This window comes from Saimiri boliviensis, chromosome X, assembly GCF_048565385.1.
Source record: "Saimiri boliviensis isolate mSaiBol1 chromosome X, mSaiBol1.pri, whole genome shotgun sequence".
NCBI lineage: Eukaryota > Metazoa > Chordata > Mammalia > Primates > Cebidae > Saimiri > Saimiri boliviensis.
Window position 1 is genome coordinate 43,591,535 of NC_133470.1, and position 24,032 is coordinate 43,615,566.

Below are 24,032 nucleotides of genomic sequence, written 5' to 3' on the forward strand. Positions count from 1 at the left end.
ATGGGAGTACAGATATCTCTTCGATATACCGATTTCCTTTCTTTTGGGTACATACCCAGCAGTGGGATTGCTAGGTAATATGGTAGCTCTGTTTTTTGTTTTTTTGCGGAACCTCCAAACTGTTCTGCATAGTGGTTGTACTAATTTACATTCCCACCAACAGTGTATGAGTGTCTCCTTTTCTTCACAGTGTATGAGAGTTCTCTTTCTGCACTCCTTATCAGCATTCGTTATTGCCTGTTATTTGAATAAAAGCCAAAAAGAATTTTTTTTTTTTTAATTAGCCAAGTGTGGTAGAAGCTGTGCTGGGAAGATCACTTGAACCCAGGAGTTCAAGGCTGTAGGAAGCCATGATTGCACCACTGAACTCTAGCCTGAGTGACAAAGGGAGACCTTGTCTCTTTAAAAAAAAAAAAAAAAGAAAAGGAAAAGGTAACCATGCCTAGTCTATACTCCTGCTTGCTCATCCCAAGTCTATACTCCTGCTCTCTCATCCCATATGTGAATTATTTATATTACTGGAAATGAGTGAAGGACTGAGCAGTGGAAATGAGTTTTGTTTATTCTTGATTCCATATTAATCTTAAGATATGTGACTTACCTCATTGTTTGATGTTCTTGGCTTTATGTAATATCATTTATGGTTTGTGAAAGGTACTTCTGGGATGCCTCGGTACTTTTGCCTTATGGTGGTATTTTATTTATAGGTCAGCATTGCTTGTCCTGAGAGGATGGAACCAATCACAAAGATCTCCCACATCCCACCCAGTCGGTGGGCCTTAGTTTGCAACTTGTGCAAGTTGAAGACAGGGGCTTGTATTCAGGTAAGTCCCCATGAGAAGTGGTAGAGTGAACTAACACCAAATTGGCTGGACTCACCCTCCCAGTGAGAGTGTTTTGTTAACTGAAAGGTCACTCAGAAGATTGCCCACTCACTCTTAGGGCTCTACCATTGTACAGACTATTTCTGGAAATCCCTTTTTTGGATGTTGCCTCTGGACCATTCAGCTTATTCTTTTCAGTATTCGTAGTAATAGTTTATCTTCATCCTTTGCTGTAAGAGCTGATGAATTGAGTTCCGAAGCTAGATGATACCATCCTGGGAGAAAATCGGCTATAATTCTCAAACAACCAGGCCCATGTTCTTTTTTTTGTTTGTTTGTTTGTTTGTTTTTTCAAATTTTATTTTCAATTTGGGGGGTACATGTACAGATTTATTACATGGGTATATTGCATGATGCTGAGGTTTGAAGTACATTTGGTCTCATCACTCATATAATGAGCATAGTAAGTACCCAATAGGTAGTTTTTTAGCCCTTGTACCCACCCTCCCTCATCTAGTAGTCCCCACTGTCTATTTTTCCTATCATTATGTCTGTGTATACCCACTTTTAGCTCCCATTTGTAAGTGAGAACATGTGGTATTTGGTTTTCTGTTTCTGAATTAATTTGCTTAGAATAATGGCCTCCAGCTACACCCATGTTGCTGCAGAAGACATGATTTCTTTTTTGTTTTTTTTCCTTTTCTTTCCAACTTTTATTTTCTGTTCAAGGGTACATGCGCAGGTTTGTTACATGGGTAGATTGTGTGTTGCAGAGGTTTGGTGTACAGATAATTTTCTCATCCAGGTAATCAGCATCACACCCAACTGGTAGTTTTTCAGTTCTTGCCCTCAAGTAGGTCCCAGTGTCTGTTGTTCCCTTCTTTGTGTCCATGTCTACTCAATGCTTACTTCACTTATAAGTGAGAACATGTGGTATTTGGTTTTCTGCAATTAGGAGAAACGTGGATGGGATTGGGAATGGCCAGTTACCTCCAGCAAAGGCACAAAGGTTGCATTCTCGTTCCATGTTATTTCTCCTTTTATCCCAAATGTAGTAAGATGGCTCTGCAGGCAAGAGGGATGGAAAGGCTGACCTTTCACCTCTGAGACCTCCTGCATGTAAACTGCAAGCTGGTTGGAGTTAGATTTGCCTGCCGACCTTCTTCGGCGAAGAGGGGACATATAATATCATTACATAGTGCAGGGGTCCCCACTCCCAGGCCACAGGCAGGTACTGGTCCGTGGCCTGTTAGGAACCAGACTGCACAGCAGGAGGTAAGTGGCAAGCAAGTGAGCATTACCTCCTGAGCTCTGCCTCCTGTCAGATTATCGGTGGCATTAGATTCTCATAGGAGCATGAACCCTGTTATGAACTGTGCATGTGAGGGATCTAGGTTGAGCACTCCTTATGAGAATTTAATGCCTGATGATCTGTCACTGTCTCCCATCACCCCCAGATCTAGTTGCAGGAAAACAATCTCAGGGCTCCCACTGATTCTACATTATGGTGAGTTGTATAATTATTTAATTATATATTACAGTGTAATAATAGAAATAAAGTGTACAATAAATGTAATGTGCTTGAATCATCCCAAAACCATCTCTTCCCCAGTCCATGGAAAAATTGTCTTTCACAACACTGGTCCCTGGTGCCAAAAAGGTTGGGGACCAATGGCTAAGAACCAGTGACTCTAGGCGCTTCGTGAAATTTCTTGTTGTCTGGCATGACAATATTTTCGAGGCTTATCATGTGGATTTCTTGCTCCAGACCTGGGATTAGCTATTCCTTCAAGGAATCCAGGGTCTTTAACTGGGAAGTTGTAATTGAAGAACACAATCTGGACCCCCAGTGGCTCTTTTAATTTTTTGAATTCTTTTTTTTTTTTTTTTTTTTTTTTTTTTTGAGATGGAGTCTTGCTCTGTCTCCGGGCTGGAGTGCAGTGGTGTGACCTCGGCTCACTGCAACCTCCGCCTCCCGGGTTCAAGCAATTCTCCTGCCTCAGCCTCCCAAGTAGCTGGAACTACAGGTGCGCACCACCATGCCCAGCTAATTTTTTGTATTTTTAGTAGAGACAGGGTTTCACCATGTTGGCCAGGATGGTCTCAATCTCTTGACCTCGTGATCCGCCCACCTCAGCTTCCCAAAGTGCTGGGATTACAGGTGTGAGCCACTGCGCCTGGCCTAAATTCAGTCTTATATCTGACAGAATTTGATATTTCCCCCCCTTTTTTTTTTAACTTTTTTTGGATGATTTTATTTAACTATGGCACTTCAACAATCATAGAGGAAAAATATTTAAAGGAAAACTCTTTCCATGGGGACTACTACCCTAGGACATTGCCCTGTGTTTTTATCTAAGCTCTCTCCTGGTTGCTGCCCATTTGTGAGTCCCTTGAGGGCCAAGATTGTGCCTCATTCTTCTGTGAATGTCCCTGGCACAAAGTAGAGTGCCTGCCCATTCTTAGTGCTTAATTAGGGTTTATTAAATAAATACATTAATATTTTACAGTACTATGGATTCATTTGTGATATGCATTTCCCCCTCTAAAAATAAGATACTTTTCATTTTTCAGAGTTATTATTTGGTCATTTTATAGTAGCACATTGGATTTATATCCAGTAACTTACTTATTTTCTTTATTGTGGTCCCTGCAGTTTCCCCCTATTTTTGCTTTTGTTTTGTTTTTGTTTTAGGACAGGGTCTCACTCTGTCACCTAGGCTGGAGTGCAGTGGCACAGTCATAGCTCATTGCAGCCTTGAACTCCTGGGTTCAAACGATCCTCCCAAGTAGCTGAGACCACAGGTGCATACCACTACACCTGGCTAATTTTTTAAATTTTTTTGTAGAGACAGGATTTCACTGTGTTGCCCAGGCTAGTCTCAAACTCCTGGCCTCAAATGATCCTCCTGCCTTGGCCTTCCAATTCAAAGTGCTGGGATTACAGGCATGAGCCACTGTGCTTTTTTTTTTTTTTTTTTTTTTTTTTTTTTTTTTGTCACTCATGCTAGAGTGCAGTGGTGTGAAATCAGAGCTCACTATAACCTTGAACTTCTGAGCTCTAAGCTCAAGCAGTCCTTCCACCTCAGTCTCCCAAATAGCTAGGTCTATAGGCACATGCCACCATGCCTGGCTAATTTTTTTGTTTTGTAGAGATAGGGTCTTGCTATGTTGCCCGGGCTTATTTTTTTCTACATTAGTTAGTAATTGGCAATAAGACTTTGGTGAGAGAAAATATTGGTCTTGACCTTAACAGACCTGGATTTGCATTACAGCCCTGAATTACCACATTCTGCCTCTATTATGGTTATTTATCTGTGAGTTTTATCTGCCCTAGTAGACTGCAAGCTTAGACTTTCATCCTCAGATCCTCCACACCTGGGCATGGTAGACAAATAATTATTAAATTGATAAATGGATGATGGATAAACAGATTGAGAAATGAAACATTCTGGTGTAAGTTTCTCATTTGCAGAGCAATGGTTCTTATTTTCATTACTTGAGTTCAGGTTCTTTATTTTATAAAGCTTTTACCAAATTAATATTTTACATTTTCATTATAAGGAATTTCATTACAGAGACTCCTCTGCTTGAGGAAAGGGGAGGGAAAAGTAAAAAGGACTTTGTTGTGTGGCTTGGGTGCCAGTTCAGCCACAGTAGAAGAAAGTATCAGATAGATTCCTAGGGTTCTTGACTCCAGGTCTTGGCTCCCAGGTAGTATCTCTGGACCCATCCAGGGCCAGGAGGAATTTGCCACCCTGAAAGGAAGGACACAAGCCTTGCTGGATTTGCCACCTACTGATTATAGAGCCCTTGGGACTTGAATGAACGTAAGTAGTAGCCAGGCAGTGATCACTGCAGGCCTTGGGTAAGACCCAATGATTTGCTGGCTTTAGGTCTGACTAGGTGCAGTCCCAGTGGTAAGGGCCATAGGGGTGCTTGTATTAGCCCTCCTCCATCTCCAGGCAACTCAGTACAGAGAAAGAGACTTCATTTGTTTAGAGGGAAGTAAGGGAAAAGAACAAGGGTCTCTGTTTGTTAATCCAGGGAGTTCTTCCAGATCTTACCCAGTAACACCAGGGCAGTGCATCTACAAGTCAGCAAAAGCCATGGCATTACCAGGCTTGGGGTACCTTCTAAAGCAAATATGGTCGTAGTGATCAAAGACTTAGATCACAATTCAAGTCCCTCTGAATATCTGGAAAGTCTTCTGAAGAAGGATGGATACAAACAAGCCCAGACTGCAAAGACAACAATAAATGCCTAACTCTTCAATGCCCAGACACTGTCACATGCATCAAGACTATCCAGGAAAACATGACCTCACAAAATGAACTAAATAAGGCAACAGTAATTAATCCTGGGGAGACTTTTCAGATGGAAAATTCAAAGTAGCTATTTTAAGGAAGTTCAGCAAAATCCAAGATAGCACAGAGAAGGAATTCAGAATCCCATCAGATAAATTTAACAAAGGCATTGAAATAATGGGAAAGAATCAAGCAGAAATTCTGGAGCTGAAAAATGCAATTGACAGACCAAAGAATACATCAGAGTCTCTTAACAGCAGACTTAAGCTGAAGAATTAGTGAGCCTCAAGACGAGCTATTTGAAAATGCACAGTGAGCGGAGACAAAAGGAAAAAGAATGAGGCATGCCTACAAGATGTAGAAAATAGCCTCAGAAGGGCAAATCTAAGAATTATTGGCCTTAAAGAGGAGGTAGAGAGATCAGGGTAGAAAGTTTATTCAAAGGGATAGTAACAGAGAACTTCCCAAATATAGAGAAACATATATCAATATTCAAGTACAAGAAGTTTATAAAATATCAACCATGTTTAGCTGAAATAAGACTACCTCAAGACATTTAATAATCAAACTCCCAAAGCTCAAGGTTAAAGAAAGGACCCTAGGCCAGGCATGGTGAAATCTCAGCATTTTAGCAGGTGGAAGTGGGCAGATCACTTGAGGTCAGAAGTTTGAGACCAGCCTGACCAATATTGATGAAACTCTGTTTCTACTAAAAATATAAAAATTAGCCAAGCATGGTGGCATGCGCCTATAATCCCAACTACTTGGGCGGCTGAGGCAGGAGAATCACTTGAACACAGGAGGCGGAGGTTGCAGTGAGCCAAGATCATGCCATTGCACTCCAGCCTAGGTAACAAGAGCAAAACTTGGTTTAAAGGGACCCTAAAAACAGCAAGAGAAAAAGAAACAAACAACATACAATGGATCTCCAATATATCTGGCAGCAGGCTTTTCAGTGGAAACCTTACAGGCCAGGAGAGAGTGGCATGGCATGTTAAAAGTGTTGAAGGAGAAAAGCTTTTTTCCTAGAATAGTATATGCAGTGAAAATATCGTTCAAATATGAAAGAGAAAAATAAACAAAAGCTGAGGGATTTTATCAACACCAGGTATGTCCTACAAAAAATGTTAAAGGGAGTTCTTCAGTCTTGAAAAAAAAGGACGTGGCCGGGCGCGGTGGCTCAAGCCTGTAATCCCAGCACTTTGGGAGGCCGAGGCGGGTGGATCACGAGGTCGAGAGATCGAGACCATCCTGGTCAACATGGTGAAACCCCGTCTCTACTAAAAGTACTAAAAATTAGCTGGGCATGGTGGTGCGTGCCTGTAATCCCAGCTACTCAGGAGGCTGAGGCAGGAGAATTGCTTGAACCCAGGAGGCGGAGGTTGCGGTGAGCCGAGATCGCGCCATTGCACTCCAGCCTGGGTAACAAGAGCGAAACTCCGTCTCAAAAAAAAAAAAAAAAAAAAAGGACGTTAATGGCAATAAGAAATCATCCGAAGGTACAAAACTCACTGGTAATAGTACACAGGAAAAACATAGAATATTCTTATTGTGGTATGAAAACTACTCCCACCTTGAATAGAAAGACGAAAAGATGAGCCAATCAAAAATAATAACTACAACAACTTTTGAAGACATGGACAGTATAATAAGATATAACTAGAAACAACAAAAAGTTAAGCAAGGGAATGAATTTGAAGTGTAGAGTTTTTGTTTTCTCCTTGCTTCTTTGTTGATTTGTTTATGTAATCAGTATTAAGTTGTCATCAGTTTAAAATAATGGGTTATATTATTTGCAAGGCCCATGGTACACCTCAAATCAAAAACATACAACAGATACACACAAAAATAAAAAGCAAGAAGTTAAGACATACCACCTGAGAAAATCACCTTCACTAAAAGCAAGAAAAGAACAAAAGACGGAAGGAAGAAAAGACCACAAGACAACCAGAAAACAAATAAAATGGCAGGAATAAGTCCTTACTTTATCAATAATAACATTGACTGCAAATGGATAAAACTCTCCAATCAAAAGATACAGAGTGAAAAAAATAAAAAAAATAATAATAAACAAAATTGTGTAATGAGAAGACTGAAAAAAAAAAAGACAGAGTGGCTGAATCAATACAAAAACAAGGCCCAGATATCTGTTGCTTGTAGGAAACACGCTTCACTATAAAGACACATATAGGCTGAAAATAAAGCGATGGAAAAAGGTATTCCATGCAAATAGGAATCAGAAAGCAGAAGTAGCTATACTTACATCAGACAAAATAGATTTGAAAAAAACTATAAAAAGAGACAAAAAGATCATTATATATTGATAAAGCGTTCAGTTCAGCAAGAGGATACAACAGTTGGTAAATAGATATACACCCAATTCTGGAGCACCCAGAATTATAAAGCAAATATTATTAGAGAGAGAGAGAGAGAACCCAATAAAATAATAGAGGCTTTAATACCTTGCTTTCAGCATTGGACAAATCATCCAGATAAAAAATGAAGTATCAGATTTAATCTGTACTACAGACCAACTCAATGTAATAGATATTTATAGAACATTTTATCTAACAGCTGCAGAATATACATTCGTCTCCTCAGCACATGGAGTATTCTCAAGGATAGATCATATGTCAGGTGCCAAAACAAGTCTTAAAATAATTCAGAAAAATTGAAATTATCAGTTATCTTCTCTGGCCACAGTGGAATAAAACTAGAAATCAATAACAAGAAGAATTTTGGGGACTATACAAACACTTGGAAATTAAACAGTATGCTCCTGAACAACCAGTAGGTCAGTAAAGGAATTAAGAAGAAAATTTTAAAATGTCTTGAAACAAAAAAAAGGGGAGGGGGGAACACAACATACCAAAACCTATGGGATATAGCAAAAGGAATACTAAGAGGAAAGTTTATAACAATAAGCATGTATATCAAAAAAGTAGAAAATCTTCAAACCTAATGATGCACCTTAAATAACTAGAAAAACAAGTAAACTTAACCCTAGATTAGTAGAAGAAAAGAAATATAAAGTTCAGAGCAGAAATAAGTGTAGTTGAAATGGAAAAAGACAAAGATCAACAAAACAAAACGTTGGTTCTTTCAAAAGATAAAATCACCAAACCTTTAGCCCAACTCACTGAGAAAAAAGAGAGAAAACCCAAATAAATAAAATCAGAGATGAAAGAGGAGACATTACTACTTATACTGCAGAAATTCAAAGGATCATCAGAGGCTACTATGAACAACTATATGCCAACAAATTGGAAAACCTCGAAGAAACAAACAAGTCCCTGGATACATACAACCCACCAAGATTCAACCATGATGAAACTTAAAATCTGAATGGGCCGGTAACAGTGAAATGGAAGCCATTATAAATAAAGTCTACCTGCAAAGAAAATCCTGGGACCCATTGGCTTTACTGCTGAATTTTATAAAACGTTTAAAGAACTAGTACCAATCTTACTCAAACTATTCCAAAAAAATAGAAGAGAAGGGAATACTTTTAAACTCACTCTGCAAAGCCAGTATTGCCCTGATACCAAAACCAGACAAAGACACATCAAAAAAGAAAACTACAGGCCAGTGTAATGGATGAACATTGATGCAGAAATCCTCAACAAAGTACTAACACACCAAATTCAACAGTATTTTAAAAATATCATTCACTGTGACCACTTTTTTGAGGGTTTTTATCAGGGAAGGATGTTGAATTTTATCAAATGCTTTTTCAATATTAATTGAAACAATCATACGGTTTTTGTCCTTCATCCTGAAGATACAATTTTTCACACTGATTGATTTGTGTATGTTGAGCCATCCTTGCATCCCTAGGATAAATCCCACTTGGTCATGATGAATGATTATTTTAAAATAACTAAAAGGGTATAATGGGATTGTTTGTAACATAAGGAAAGGATAAATGCTTGAGGGCTTGAGGTGTGGGATGGAAATTGAATAAGATAGAATGGCTGGAATAAAAATCTTGAAAAAGAACACCAGAGACTTTAGGAATTAAGGCATATCATTCCTTTTTGAAAAAAGTTTGGGTTGGATGCAGTGGCTCATGCATAAAATCCCAGTGCTTTGGGAGGCCAAGGCAAGAGGATTGTTTAAAGCCAGAAGTTCAATATCAGCCTGGGCACAGAAACTCTTCTTATGTATGCGGATTTGTAAAAGGTAGCATTTTCCCTCTAGTGAAAGAATTTGAAATATTATTTTTCTTCTACAATTCCTGAAGAATACGTAGAAAATTATTTTCCCCCCTTTAAAAGTAAATAAGCCACAGTGTGATACCATTTCATACCTGCTAGGGTGACAGTAATAAGAAAGGCAAACAATCAAGGATGTGGAAAAATTGGAACCCTCATGCATTGCTAGTGGGAGTAAAAATGATGCAGCTGCTGTGAAAAAAGTTTGTCAGTTTCTCAAAATGTTAAACATAGAGTTGCCTTATAAACCAGTAATTCTACTCCTAAGTGTATACCTGCAGTTTAAGAGATCACTAAGACCATTCTCAGGTTCAGTAATTCACTAGAAGGACTCACAGAACTCAGATGAACAGTTATACTCACAGTTGTAGTTTATTACAGTGAAAAGATACAGATTTAAAATTAGCCAAGGAAAGAGGTGCATAAGGCCTGGTCCAGGAGAGATCTAGAATGCAGCTTCCAGTTACCCCTGCCAATGGAGTTGTGCAGACAGTGCTTATTTCTCCCAGCAACAATGTGTAATACACACGGAGTATTGCCAGCCAGGAAAGCTCACCTTTGGTGTTCAGCGATTTTATTGAGAGTTGGCCATGTAGGCATTGCTCACCATCCACATGGCTGACCTTACTCTCCAGTCCCTCCAGAGGTGAAAGTCTCTACCATAAATCACATCATTAGCATAGACTATCTCACTTGGCCCAAGGACCCAAGGTAAACAAGGACACTCTTATCAGGCAGGACATTCCAGGGGCTTAAGGTTCCTTCTGAGGCACTGCAAACAAACAGCCAGACCTTTCTTTAGACAAGGTTATCCTTTACTGCACAATACCAGAGAGAAATAAAAACATATATCCACACAAAAACTGCTGCATGAATTTTCATAGCAGCATTATTTCATAACAGGCAAAAAGTTAAAACAACCCAAATGTTCATCAACTTGATGAAATGGGGTATATCCATACGATTATTTTTTGGCCATAAAAAGGAATGAAGTTCTAATACATGCCACAACATAAATGAACCTGAAGAACATGCTAAGTGAAAGAAGCTAGACTCACACAGCCACATACTGTTATGATTCCACTTATATGAAATGTCCAGAATGGGCACATTGATAGAGACAGAAAGTAGATTATTGATAGAGACAGAAAGTAGATTACCAACTCCACATTGATAGAGACAGAAAGTAGATTACCAACTCCAGCTTGGGGCTGGAGTTGGTAACAGGGAGTAACTATAAATGGACACAAGATTTGGGGTGAGGGGTGATGAAAATGTCCTGAAATTAGGTAGTGGCAGTGGTTGCATGGCTGTAAATATATTGAAAACCATTGAAATGTACACATTAAACTGGTGAACTTTATGGTATATAAAATATATCTTAATAAAGCTATTTGTCATTTCAGTGAATGAATATAATGACCATGCTGTAATGCATGTAATAAAGTGTTTAAAGACACATGTATAAAAGATGCATTGTACAAGTGCTATTTGCTTGCCATAGTGAGAAAAGTGCTATCTCAATTTTTTATTTTAAATTTGTAAATGTAAAAATACATTTTTAGGCCGGGCACAGTGGCTCAACCTGTAATCCCAGCACTTTGGGAGGCCGAGGCGGGTGGATCACGAGGTCGAGAGATCGAGACCATCCTGGTCAACAGGGTGAAACCCCGTCTCTACTAAAAATACAAAAAACTAGCTGGGCGTGGTGGCGCGTGCCTGTAATCCCAGCTACTCAGGAGGCTGAGGCAGGAGAATTGCCTGAACCCAGGAGGCGGAGGTTGCGGTGAGCCGAGATCGCGCCATTGCATTCCAGCCTGGGTAACGAGAGCGAAACTCCGTCTCAAAAAAAAAAAAAAAAAAAAAAATACATTTTTAAATGGGCATAATAAAACCTCTCCATCACCTTCTGTGGTTACAGTGGAAATAAGTGAGATATATGTAGAGGCATTTTGTTTAATAGAATGTGCCAGACATGTGTTTTAGAAAAAAAGCAAATAGTATCTGACTGGCTCCTTTCTTCTCCTTTCCTTTCCTTTTTCCTTTTTTTTTTTTTTTTTTCCTTTCCTACTCCTGTTGCCCAGCCTTGAATGCTGGAGTGCAGTGGCACGATCAGGGCTCACTGCAGCTTCAACTTCCTGGGCTCCCACCTCAGCATCCCTAGTAGCCAGCACTACAGGTGTGTGCCACCACACCCAGCTAATTTTTGTGTTTTTTGTAGAGACAGCATTTTGTCATGTTGCCCAGGCTGGGCTTGAGCTCCTGGACTCAAGCGATCCTTGTGCCTTGGCCTTCCAAATGCTGGGATTATAGGCATGAGCCACTGCACCTTGTGCTTCTTCTTTTTTTTTTTTTCCCCTTTGAGACAAAGTCTCCAACTGTCGCCCAGGCTGGAGTGCAATGGTGTGATCTCAGCTCATTACAACCTCCACCTCCCAGGTTCATGCAATTCTCCTGCCTCAGCTTCCCAAGTAGCTGGGATTACAGGCACACAACATCACACCCAGTTAATTTTTTGTATTTTTAGTAGAGACGGGGTTTCACCATGTTGGCCAAGCTGGTCTCAAACTCCTAACCTCGTGATCCACCTGCCTCCCCTTCCCAAAGCGCTGGGATTATAGGCATGAGCCACCTCACCTCTCCCAGCCTTTTTTGTTTGTTTGTTTGAGAGGGAGTCTTGCCCTGTCACTCAGACTGGAGTGCAGTGGTGCAATCTCAACTCACTGCAACCTCCACCTCCCAGGTTCAAGCAATTCTCCTGCCTCAGCCTCCTGAGTAGCTGGGATTACAGGTTTGCGTCACCATGCCTGGCTAATTTTCTGTATCTTTAGAAGAGACGGGGTCTCACCATGTTGGCCAGGCTGGTCTCAAACTCCTGACCTCATGATCCACCTGCCTCCACCTCCCAGTGTACTGGGATTACAGGTGTGAGCCACTGCACCCAGTCCTCTTCTTCTTTTCTTTAGTGGTAATATTACCTTATGGTTTTTGTTGTTTTGCAGTCTAGGTGATCTTCAGTAAAACTGTATCTTTTTTTTTTTTTTTTGGAGACAGGGTCTCTTTGTCACCCAAGCTGGAGTGCAGTGGCACAATCGTGGTTCCCTATAGCCTCGACCTCCTGAGCTCAAGCGATCCTTCCACCTCAGCCACCGGAGTACTACAGGCTTGTGCCACCATACTTTGCTAATTTTTTTATTTTTAGTAGAGACAAGGTCTCACTATGTTACTCAGGCTGGTCTCCAACTTCTGAGCTCAAGTGATCTTCTCACCTCAGCCTCCCAAAGTGCTGGGATTGCAGGTGTGAGCCACCATGCCCAGCCCAAGTTTTATCTTTTCAATTGCCGTTTTTATTAACACATTGTAATTGTACATATTTGTGGGGGCAGAATTTGATGTCTTTATGTTATATAGTCAAATCAGGATATTTAGCATATTCATCATCTCATGCATTTATCATTTCTTTATGGTGAGAACAATCAAAAGCCCCTCTTCTAGTTATTTTGTAAAATATAATACGCTTCTGTTAACTATCATCACCCTGTGCAATAGAACACTAGAACTTATTCCTCCCAGTTATAACTTGGTAGCCATTGATCAACATTTTTTCACCACCAAAATATATACATCTTCAGCGATAAATACCACAGAATCTGGATTTTATGGCAGTTTCTTAAGTGGTATTATATTTTTCTTATAACTACCCAGTTCTTGTCTGTGCATTATCTTTTGAGTAATTTATGTTTATATTTATGTCTCTACATTCTATAAACATTCTATAAATTTGACCTGAGATCTATTTTTAGCTTCCTAATAATAGTAGTTTAATGTCACTTATTCATTCCCTTGAATAGAAAATCATTTGCTTTTTCTTCCCATATCTTTAACAGTTATTAAACAGCAAAAGAGTACTCTGCCCATCACTTTAAATCTTTTGCTAAAGAATACCTTTTACTTTTGTTTTTCAAATGTCTGACTAGTTTCTTAGCCAGCTGGTAACAAAAGGTACCCAGATAAAAGTACATCTTGAACTTTCATCATCCTCATTTTCATGAGGCTTCAGTGTAATATAACAAACTTTTCTGATAGTGGTGTTGAAAGCCAGGATGGACCATCTTAGGAGTTTCTTATCAGTGGGAGAATTAATAGGGAAGTGGAGGGGGTGGTGTAGAGAGTCTGGGATGGAGGTAGAAAATCAATTATTCTGGAGGAAATTCAAACAATAATAAATGTGAGGCTGGATTAGATGATCTTAGAATTATATTCCATCCCTGGTATTCTTTATCATATGAAATTAGTTTAAATGGAATATAGAATATGCCCCATTAAAACTTTGACAGTTGCCAGTATTCTCTTAGGTGTTGAATTTCTCAATCTAAGATGATCTATCAGTCCTTTGCATTCTTTTTCTTTATTCATATATGAGAGTTAACACTCAGCTTTAATGATGAGTTCCATTATTTCCTTAGAAACAAATCTTTCCTTACTTTCCCTACTTCCTCTACATAAACATATAGATGCACTCGTGCATTTTAAATATTTGGAAGCGGGGCGCAGTGGCTCATGTGTGTAATCCCAGCACTTTGGGAGGCCGAGGTGGGTGAATCACTTGAGGCCAGGAGTTAAAGACCAGACCGGCCTGGCCAACATGGTGAAACCCCATCTCTACTAAAAATACAAACATTAGCCAGGCATGGTGGTGCATGCCTGTAGTCCCAGCTACTTGGAAGGCTGAGGCAAGAGAACTGATTGAACCCAGGAGGCAGAGGTTACAGAGAGCTGAGCTTGCACCACTGCACTCCAGCCTGGGCAACAAAGTGAGACCGTCTCTAAAAAAAAAAAAAAAAAAAAGGACCCGATGCAGTGACTCACGCCTGTAATCACTTTGGGAGGCTGAGGTGGGTGGATCACCTGAGGTCAGGAGGTGGTGGGCGCCTGTAATCCCGGCTACTTGGGAGGCTGAGGCAGGAGAATCACTTGAACCGGAGAGGCGGAGATTTCAGTGAGCCGAGAGCATGCCATTGCACTCCAGCGTGGGCAACAAGAGCCAAACTCCATCTCAAAAAAACAAAAACAAAAATTAGCCAGGCAAGGTGGCACATGCCTGTAGTCACAGCTACTTGGGAGCCTGAGGCAACAGAATTGCTTGAACCTGGGAGGCAAAGGTTGCAGTGAGCCGAGATTGCACCACCGTGCTCTAGCCTGGACAACAGAGGGAGACGCCATCTCAAAAGAAATATATATACATACGTACGTGTGTGTGTGTGTGTGTATTTAAATAGCTACTTGGCTACCAAGTTGGACAACTCAATTCTATAAGAGCAGTTTCACCAGGCGCGGTGGCTCACACCTGTAATCCCAACACTTTGGGGGGCTGAGGTGGGTGGATCACTTGAGCCCAGGAGTTCAAGACCAGCGTGGGCAACATAGATTCCGTCTCTATTTTAAAATATTTTTATTCAAAAAAATTCTTTTTGAAACAGGATCTTGCTCTGTTGCCCAGGCTGGAGTACAGTGATGTGATCTTGGCTCACTGCAGCCTGGACCTCCCGGGTTCAAGCAGTTCTCATGCCTCAGCCTCCCAAGTAGCTGGGACTATAGGCCTGTGCCACCATGCCCAGATAGCTTTTGTATCTTTAGTAGAGACAGGGTTTCGCCATGTTGCCTAGGCTGGTCTCGAACTCCTGGCCTCGAGTGATCCACCTGCCTCAGCCTCCCAAAGTGCTGGGATTACAAGCGTGAGCCACTGTGCCCCGGCATAAAATTTTTATGTTTAAAACAAAAATTCAAGAAGTTAGGTTACTTAGATATTGGAATTCCTGTGACCTTTTTAGAACCAATGGATGTTCTAGCAATAATACTGACTTCGTGTGTTTTCTTTTGTTTGTTTAGAAGCATTTTCTGAGCAACTGCTTGTTCAGTATTTAATAACAATGCAAAATGAAAGACACAGCTTCTGTTTTTAAGATCTATGCCCAAGTACTTGACAATTGTTGTATTATAGATACAGTGTGAAAAGTACCATTATAAAAGCGTTTATAGGGTGATGTGGGAGACACAGAGAAGAGACTACATGACTGTTTACAGGAGCCAAAGAAAGGATCTCAGAAAAACTTGATACTTGAATGCTTGAGCTGAAACCTCAAAAGCGGTGTTTGAATTTTTTTGGCCTCTGTGTTTGCTGTTTTCTGTAAGAACAGTTTTCTTGGGTTACTTGTAAAGCCTCTGTTACAGTCAATTTAGAACTAACTTTCTCCTGATCTTTCCTTTGCTTCCTACAAGCTGTCAGTTTAGGTCCAGAAACACAGGGCTCTGCCTTTTCCTCAAACCCTGCCACCTTGACACGTATTTTCTTCCTATAGTGCTCTGTAAAAAGCTGCATCACTGCCTTCCACGTCACCTGTGCCTTTGAGCACGGCCTAGAGATGAAGACCATCCTAGATGAGGGAGACGAAGTAAAATTCAAATCATACTGCCTCAAGCATAGCCAAAACAAGCAGAAAGTTGGAGAAGCTGAGCACCCCCACCACAGGGCTACAGAGCAGAGCCAGGCCAAAAGTGAGAAAACCAGCCTGCGGGCACAGAAGCTTCGGGAGCTGGAGGAGGAGTTCTATTCCTTGGTACGAGTGGAAGATGTGGCCGCAGAGCTGGGGATGCCTACACTAGCTGTGGACTTTATCTATAACTACTGGAAACTGAAGCGGAAAAGTAACTTCAATAAGCCATTATTTCCTCCAAAGGAGGATGAAGAAAATGGTCTAGTGCAGCCAAAAGAGGAAAGCATTCATACTCGAATGAGAATGTTTATGCACCTACGCCAGGACCTGGAAAGGGTAAGATGACCAGCTGTGACTAAGTATATAGGTCTCGGTCTGTGTAGAAATGGAGGTCGCACTTCTGGTTTAAAAATGGTCAGTCAGCTCTAATAGTGTGGGCTTCTGTGTCCTTGCTTATCTTCTGATCTCTTTGTGGCCCCAGACATTGGGCTCTGTGTAAATTTTGACAGGCACATCCAGGGGATTTGAGAGGCCTCACTTGTATGCTCTATGAACTTTACATTTGAAATAAATTCTCATTTGGTTTACCTTTTATTCACTGTTGAGCCTAAATTGGCCCATTCATATTTTACTGACATATTTATGAGACTGCAGGCTGAAGAAAGAGTGAATTTTGTTCAGAAAAGCACCAAATTAGAGTTTCACAAACTTGGCACTGTTGACATTTTGGACTGGATAGCTGTTTGCTGTTGGGGGGCTGTCCTTTGTTGTAAAGGGAATTTAAGATATTTACCAGATTGCCTGGCTTCTGTCACCCCCAGCGTGACAACCAAAAATGTCTGCAAATTACCAAATGATTTTGACCCTTTGGGTCAAAATCACCCCCCAGTTGAGAGCCACTCCAATTATTGAGTGATAATTCAATATAACTTGTGGTATATTTATCAAGTATCTACTAAATGAGATGCTACAGGGCTTCAGAAGTAAGCCTGTGTTTATCCTAGAGAATTTTCTAGTTAAATGTAATTCTGTAAATGGCTTGTGCTTTTTTTTTCTGCTGCCAGAATTTGAAAGAGAACTAATAGATTTGGCTCACTTCTAAAAATGTAAGACACACACATATAGCACCTACTATTGCTACTATTATTGCCAACACTGTTCTAAGCATTCTGTGAATATTAATTCATTTAATTCTAACATGCCCATGAAAAACTACTATTATCATCATTGCTATTTACAGATGAACAAATGGGGCAAAGAAAGGTTGTGTAACTTGCCTAGGTAGGGAGTATGAGAGAATGAGTATTTTACCTTTGTGACTGTGGAGACTTGGTTGAGCTGAAAGTGTAAGCAAGAAAACCACTTCTAGTCCTCCCAGTGGACCTGTATCCTGTTCGTCCGGCATTTATTAGAAAATTGTACTGGTTACAGCCAGCATTGCCATCCCTTGTACTCAGGGATCTAAAGGGAAGGCTGAATTGTTAAACCATCATTCGGTCTTCGCAACCTGGCTCTGCAAATAAATATCAAGCCCATAACACTGCAGGGAGAGTAAGTTTCAGAAGGCAGATTTGGAGCATTTTGCTCTTACTATTGATTGATAAAGGAACCATGATCCAACAATTGACCATGCTGTATGAATTCCTGTGGAGTGGCTCTCATTCTGCAGGTCTTGGATTCTGCCTCCTCTCCTTACCCTCATCTGACTTTAATGTCTTTATTTTAGCCAAACAATTTCAGTTATCAGGAATTTACGTAACATGACAAACATCTCTATTTGTTGGGGATTGGGCTTTCAGGTCCGAAATCTGTGCTACATGATAAGCAGGCGAGAGAAGCTGAAACTGTCACACAACAAAGTACAGGAACAGATCTTTGGTTTGCAAGTCCAGCTTCTTAATCAAGAAACTGATGCAGGTAACCTATATTTTTTAAATGTCCTAACAAATATGTAGACTCTGGTTATATTCTGTCCTAACAATTTAAATTTCGTGTCAGTAATTCCACTTAAAAATCTTTTAAAATTCTTGACAAATATCTCATTTGCTTCAGTCCAATCTTGATATAACCTGGCCCATTTCACTGTCAGTTCATAAGGCAAGAAATCCCAGGGTGGAGTAGGAGGAGTGGCAGGTCCTGGACAGGTAATCTAGGTCCCAAACAGATATTCGAGGCCATTAGTTGAAGCCATGAAATTATTCTGTAATTATCAAACTCATTTAGAGATCAGTGGGATATAGGATCTAACCTGTTTCCAGAAAACATTTAATTCCAGGGTTACTCATCTTTATTTTTTTATTTTTATTTTTTTCCTCCAGAACGTTTGTGAACTTGGTCTTTACTCATCTTAATAATAGTCTATTAAAGCAAATCTTTAGCCAGAAGTAAGCTTGGAGATCTGAGTTATCTTTTCATTTATTCACTAATATTTGTTGAGCACCTACAATGGACTGGGAACTGAGCTACAAGATAGAGCAGAAAGCAAGACAAAAATCCCTACCTATAGGGTACACTGCCTACTTGGTGAGCAAGACAGGTGAGCATAATTATAGTGCCCTAAGCATAGGGAGCTTGGCCGGAATGATGACAGTCATATTCAGTGACACCTGTAACCTCCTTGTGCCTCATTTAACATAGAGATCAATGGCAGAGCCTGGGCAACTAGGGGTCACTGGACAGGGTCTACAGAATCAGCCCCTGCCAAGGGTCAGCCATGGAGCAAGAGAGAGACTCAAAAATGAGGTGACAGGTGCGTGTCAGAGGCTCTGGAGTATCTGAGTGTCATGGGTCTCAACAGAGTGGTATAGCAGGAGGCAGCAGGACTGCTCAGCCACAAAGGGCAACATGACAGGCAAAACAAGGAGAAGCCGAGGACAGCAGAGAGAGTCCCTGCATGCTGAGGAAATTGGCTTCTACCCACATGCCTTCTGATGGGTAGGAGGCAGCCTCATTGTGACCTGCAGCATCAGCAGGTGGCAGCTGCTGACAGAGATGGGTACTGTGGGATGTTCAAGATGGGCCCTTGGGAAACAAATGCTGCCCACTGGGGCACCTAAGAGCTGTCCTCTTGATACTCATTTTTGTGAGGATACAGTATAATGGGCAAAGGTCAAGTCCATATATAAGGAGGAGTTGTTTGATAGTGCTTTTTAAATTTCAAAGCACTTGAAATAATAGAAGAAGACCTGTTCTAACTATGATTGTAGGGTGACAAACTGAGAAACTAATTGCCAACACTCCCCAGCCAATCCTATAGCCAGCTGATTGGCAGAGATGTTATGATTCTTTTCTGCTGGCCTTACGACTACAAAACCTCCCACCTACATAATGTTCATTTATAGTTAGGAAATTATTCTAGGTTAGGGATATAAAATTTATGGGAATCACCCAACTATCACCTCTAATGCCAAGTTCAAACACATACATACTCTTCACCCACCAAAACCCATGCTACGTTTCTGAGGGTTGGTGTTTGACTTGCTTCAGGAAGGCTAGAAGAGATTAGAGGATGGGTCCTGAAATGTGTTTGTTTAAGGCATATGCTAAGTGCTGTGCCATACCAACACATACATACACAGACACACAGATAGGGAGACCCTGTTCTAAACCATTGCTAGTGACATTCTTCCAGAAATGGAAGGGCAGAGATGGGACACAGAAGGCAACACAGTAGTTTATGATCATTTTATAGACTGAAGGAGCAGAGGTGAAGAGATATGGAGCCATGCAGCAAACAGTGGCATTGCTGAGTTTTTCATCCATAGCATTCTTGACCCAAACTTCTAGTTCATTTCACTCCAGCTGCTACGCCATGATGTACATACATAGCAGAGCCAGGTGCTTATTAAACATTTGGAAGAGTAGATATGTGAACTCACTCTGACATAAGCACAAAAGCCATTATTTAAATCAGTTGTTAAAATGAATCTTTCTTTTTTATCTCAGGACTTCCTTTGACAAATGCACTCGAAAATTCACTGTTTTACCCACCACCAAGAATTACCTTGAAGTTAAAAATGCCCAGATCAACCCCGGAAGACCACAGAAACAGCTCCACAGAAACCGATCAGCAACCCCACTCTCCTGACAGCAGCTCCTCTGTTCACAGTATCAGGAGCATGCAGGTGCCCCAGGAGTCACTAGAAATGAGAACAAAATCATATCCGAGATACCCACTAGAGAGCAAAAATAACCGTTTGCTGGCCAGTCTCAGCCATTCTAGGAGTGAAGCAAAGGAGTCCAGTCCTGCTTGGAGAACCCCATCTTCAGAGTGCTATCATGGGCAGTCACTGGGAAAGCCTATGGTCCTTCAGGCTGCCCTCCATGGACAGTCTTCCGTTGGGAATGGGAAAAGTCAGCCTAACTCCAAGTTTGCCAAATCCAATGGCCTGGAGGGTAGCTGGTCTGGGAATGTCACCCAAAAAGACAGCTCAAGTGAGATGTTCTGTGACCAGGAGCCTGTGCTCAGCTCCCACTTGGCCAGTCAGGGCAGCTTTAGAAAATCCACTGTAGAACACTTTAGTAGGTCCTTTAAAGAGACCACAAATAGGTGGGTGAAGACCACAGAGGACCTCCAGTGCCATGTGAAACCAACCAAGAGTATGAACCCCAAGGACCAGTTCTGGGGTAGGCAGCTTCTCAGGCGGTCTGCAGGGAGAGCTCCATATCAGGAAAATGATGGCTATTGCCCAGATTTGGAGCTGAGTGATTCAGAAGCAGAAGGTGATGGGAATAAAGAAAAAGTCAGGGTAAGGAAAGATAGCTCAGACAGGGAAAATCCTCCGCATGACTCTAGACGGGATTGTCATGGTAAAAGCAAGACACATTCCCTTTCCCACAGTTCAATGCAAAGGTGATTAGAAACTTCCAAGGATGGCCCAACCTTTGCCTTTGCCCCATATATTGGGGGAAACCCATACACCAAAAGGATTTTAGCATATGTTAAAAGGAATTGCAGTGAAAAGGGTAAAATTTTTCCATAGTAAATTGTCTTGCAGTTTTTGAAAATGTTTCAAGTCTAGTTTTTACAAGCACATTACAGTAATTGCAGGTTGTCCAGAGGTTGGTTTGTCAGAGGCTATTGGGAAGAGCTGGGCCCAGAGTATTTGCTCAGTAAATATTTCGGGACAGCTTTCCAGTTACATAACACGTTGACAAGTATATGTATTAAGAGTCTGCATTATTAACTGATTTGCGACAGACCATGATTATCAGACACTAAAACTACTTCTCTTTTGAAGCTACAGCATGTGACTCACAGAGCTCCTGTCTGTAGGAAGTTTCTAATTCCACTGGTTATCTATAAACCCTTTTCAGGGGAGAGACCAGGAGACCACCATCTTAGATACTGTTAAACTCACTACTGTCTTCCTTTGTTCTGCACAAGGTTGAGTTGCTTTCACAGTATCTTAACTTACTGAGTCAATACTACTCATGCTTATCAGTGTCCAGTGCCTGTTCCTAAACTTGCTTATTGGGGACACACTCATAATTATTTCACCTGACTGACAAGCATAAAAGGCTAACTTGTGGATAGTGTTTACAAAAGTACTACTTCCAAGGAAAATGCTCTGATTCTCTCTGTTTAGGCATTTGTGAAGGATTCCAGAGCCTTTCCCAAAGTGAGACCATTTCTGGGGTATTTGTACCAGGTCAGGGTTTTTGTGTTGTTGTTTTCAAATAAGTTTGACTAAAATAAGTTTGGCTGACAGTTTTTGTATACCTGCTTTAATGTTTATAAAGTTTTTATTGAGGTATAATTAAAATATAGTAAAATGCACAGAGGTTAAGTATTCTTACCTGCTTTAATTTTGAAACAGATTTTTATTGTCAAACAGAATTTGAAAGCATGTGTTTATCACATGGCTATAATTTAGCTTTGTAGCAACTTTGAATCTGAGGCAGTTTCCCAAACAAAAAGGCTGGAGCCATTTTTCAGAAGTTGTTTATACCCTGTTCCCAAACTATCAGCCTTGATTAATTTCTAGTAGGAAGAGAATAATTACATTTGCTGGGTGGGGGGGATAAAAACATGTCTGCTTCCCATTTAAATAAGAGGGAAATGATGCCATTTTTTAAATGTGAAGCAGACTATAATTCTCAGCTCTCTTTTCTTCTTAGCCTTAAATTAATATTCTCTTTCTTCTAGTTTGGAAAAGTATAGTGGGAATATTCAGACAAAAGAGGCCATTTTCCATTTTTAAAACTTCTTACTGGTGAAACAGCCCAGCTATAGTAGGTGCCAGTCAGTCAAGGCAGGGGCCCTCTCTCCGTCAATATGGAAAACTCAACAGTTTTCCTCTCCCCCAGTTGTGTTCTTGTAATATTGTTAATGGGTTCCATTGCTTTTTGCTGTCTCCTTTTCTGAAAATGTATGTGTTTTGCCTCTCTTTTGGCTACATCTTCAAAATATTTCTTTTGTGCCTATGCACATGTGTAAACATGCCATAGCATGTGTGGTAGGTGTCCTGTATTTTATTTGGGAAAAAAATATCAAAATGAGGAAGAGAATTTCCCCTATTTACACACTAGGTTTCTGTGCTTTTTCTTTGAGTTCTCTGGAGTAGATGTTAATTTTAAGCCTTCGTGGTCGTGAAATTACGATGGAGCTGTGTTGTGAATTCCTTATGTCAAAGGCCAGTGCGGGAGCCTATGTCCTTTCATGCCTTTCAATTCTGAGTGGGAGGAAAAGCAAACATCAAAACAGTGCTTCAGCCAAATTCCATATGTTATGCCATTGGGAGAGTATTGACTAAAATGTCATTCATCAGGGAAATATAGTTGTAATATTTTTACAGTATATTCCTAGGTAAATGAAGGAGCCTTCTGTTGTAAATTTCAATTGCCCCAAAATGTATTTGCTACATTTTGTTCTTTGAAGTATTACCTCTTAACCTTCTTTGTTAATTTTTTTTCATTTTGTCTTATATAGTCCAGTTTTCCAAGATAAACTCAGTCTTTTTTCAAATGTCACCTTTTTACCAATACTTTTTCATTAAATTATGAAAACTGCTAACTACTGTCAGTGTGTTTTTTATTTTGGCATATTGGTTACGTATGTTCCTTTTATATTTAAAAAATTATATTCACTGAACAAAACAGTGTGGGGAGAGAGAGGAGGAAGAGGAAGAATTGAATGTTTAGAAGCACACATTCAACATTCAAGTCAATACCAGGGACCAAAGAAAACTCTGGATACTTGAACTCTACCTAGAAATCATGATGTTATCAGACTGGTGAGATAAAGGCCTTAGGATCATCATAAAACATCACCAGGGAGATAGATCCTGTCTAAAGTGACAAGATTCAAAAGGCTTCAATCAGGCATCTCTTAAATATATACTCTTTACAATATTCATTCTATTTGGAGTCTTGTGAGTATGCTGATGTCATGATTTTATGTGGTCAAGGGATGACTTTTAGGCATTATAAAAATGTTCATGATGTTTGAGAAATGTACTTGCCAAAGGTCATTGGGTAGATCAGTAGTGAAGACAGGTAAAAGGTGACATTGGTTCATATTCATTCTCTCTCTCTCTCTCTCTCTCTCTCTCTCTCTCTCTCTCTCTCTGCCTCTCTCTGCTAGAGAACTGAAACTACAGGTATACCCTGTTATACTCAACAAAAGCTATTGAGTTTATACTAATGTGTACATTTCCAATGGGAGATGAATCTTTGTCCTTCTGTTGAAGCAACTTTTAACTCAAAGGATGCACATTCCTGGGTTATTTTCCTTCTAGGACTTTAAAATCCTCAGCATGCTTGTTGACCCTTCAGAATTGGGGGAAAGTACATGATAGAAGTAAAAACGTATTTACCACTGAATAGCTTTCATGTGACATTTTCCAAAAAATCTATCTTATTTATAAATTTTATTAGATTTTCACAACCTTAATTCAGCTATTTTCAAGTTTTATATTAATAGAAAGCAGGAATTGTGTGGGTTTTTTTTCCTTCATTCTTTTAGCAACCATTCAAGCTTGGATTTTTTAAGTAATTTTTAGTTAATAAAGACCCACCCTGAGGCTATCACTTCTGTGTGGGACCTTTATAACAATCTAGCACTGTATAAGAAGTTTCTTTGAATACAGTTAATTTTACTATACAGAGTAGAACAAATTGCATGACCTGAAGAGGTGAGGATAGTTGTTCTTCAAATGAATCAAGGTTAAGGAGGATCAAGTCCCAGACTGG

The 24,032-nt window shown here is 40.3% G+C and overlaps 1 protein-coding gene across 12 annotated transcripts in view; it reads left to right on the top strand.

Annotated features, from left to right (window-relative positions):
- Positions 1-22,853, top strand: part of JADE3 (jade family PHD finger 3) — a 145,887-nt gene extending 123,034 nt beyond the window's left edge. For 10 of the 12 annotated variants that reach the window (XM_074392101.1, XM_074392104.1, XM_074392098.1 and 7 more), the window contains 4 exons: positions 708-824; positions 15,705-16,175; positions 17,639-17,756; positions 19,785-22,841. In XM_074392101.1, the coding sequence (XP_074248202.1) occupies positions 708-824; positions 15,705-16,175; positions 17,639-17,756; positions 19,785-20,695 (1,617 nt within the window). In that variant the 3' untranslated portion in view covers positions 20,696-22,841. Of the gene's footprint in view, positions 1-707; positions 825-15,704; positions 16,176-17,638; positions 17,757-19,784 lie in introns of all 12 variants that reach the window. The other 2 variants (XM_074392103.1, XM_074392095.1) reach the window with 1 other exon arrangement.
- The last annotated feature ends 1,179 nt before the right edge of the window (positions 22,854-24,032 follow it).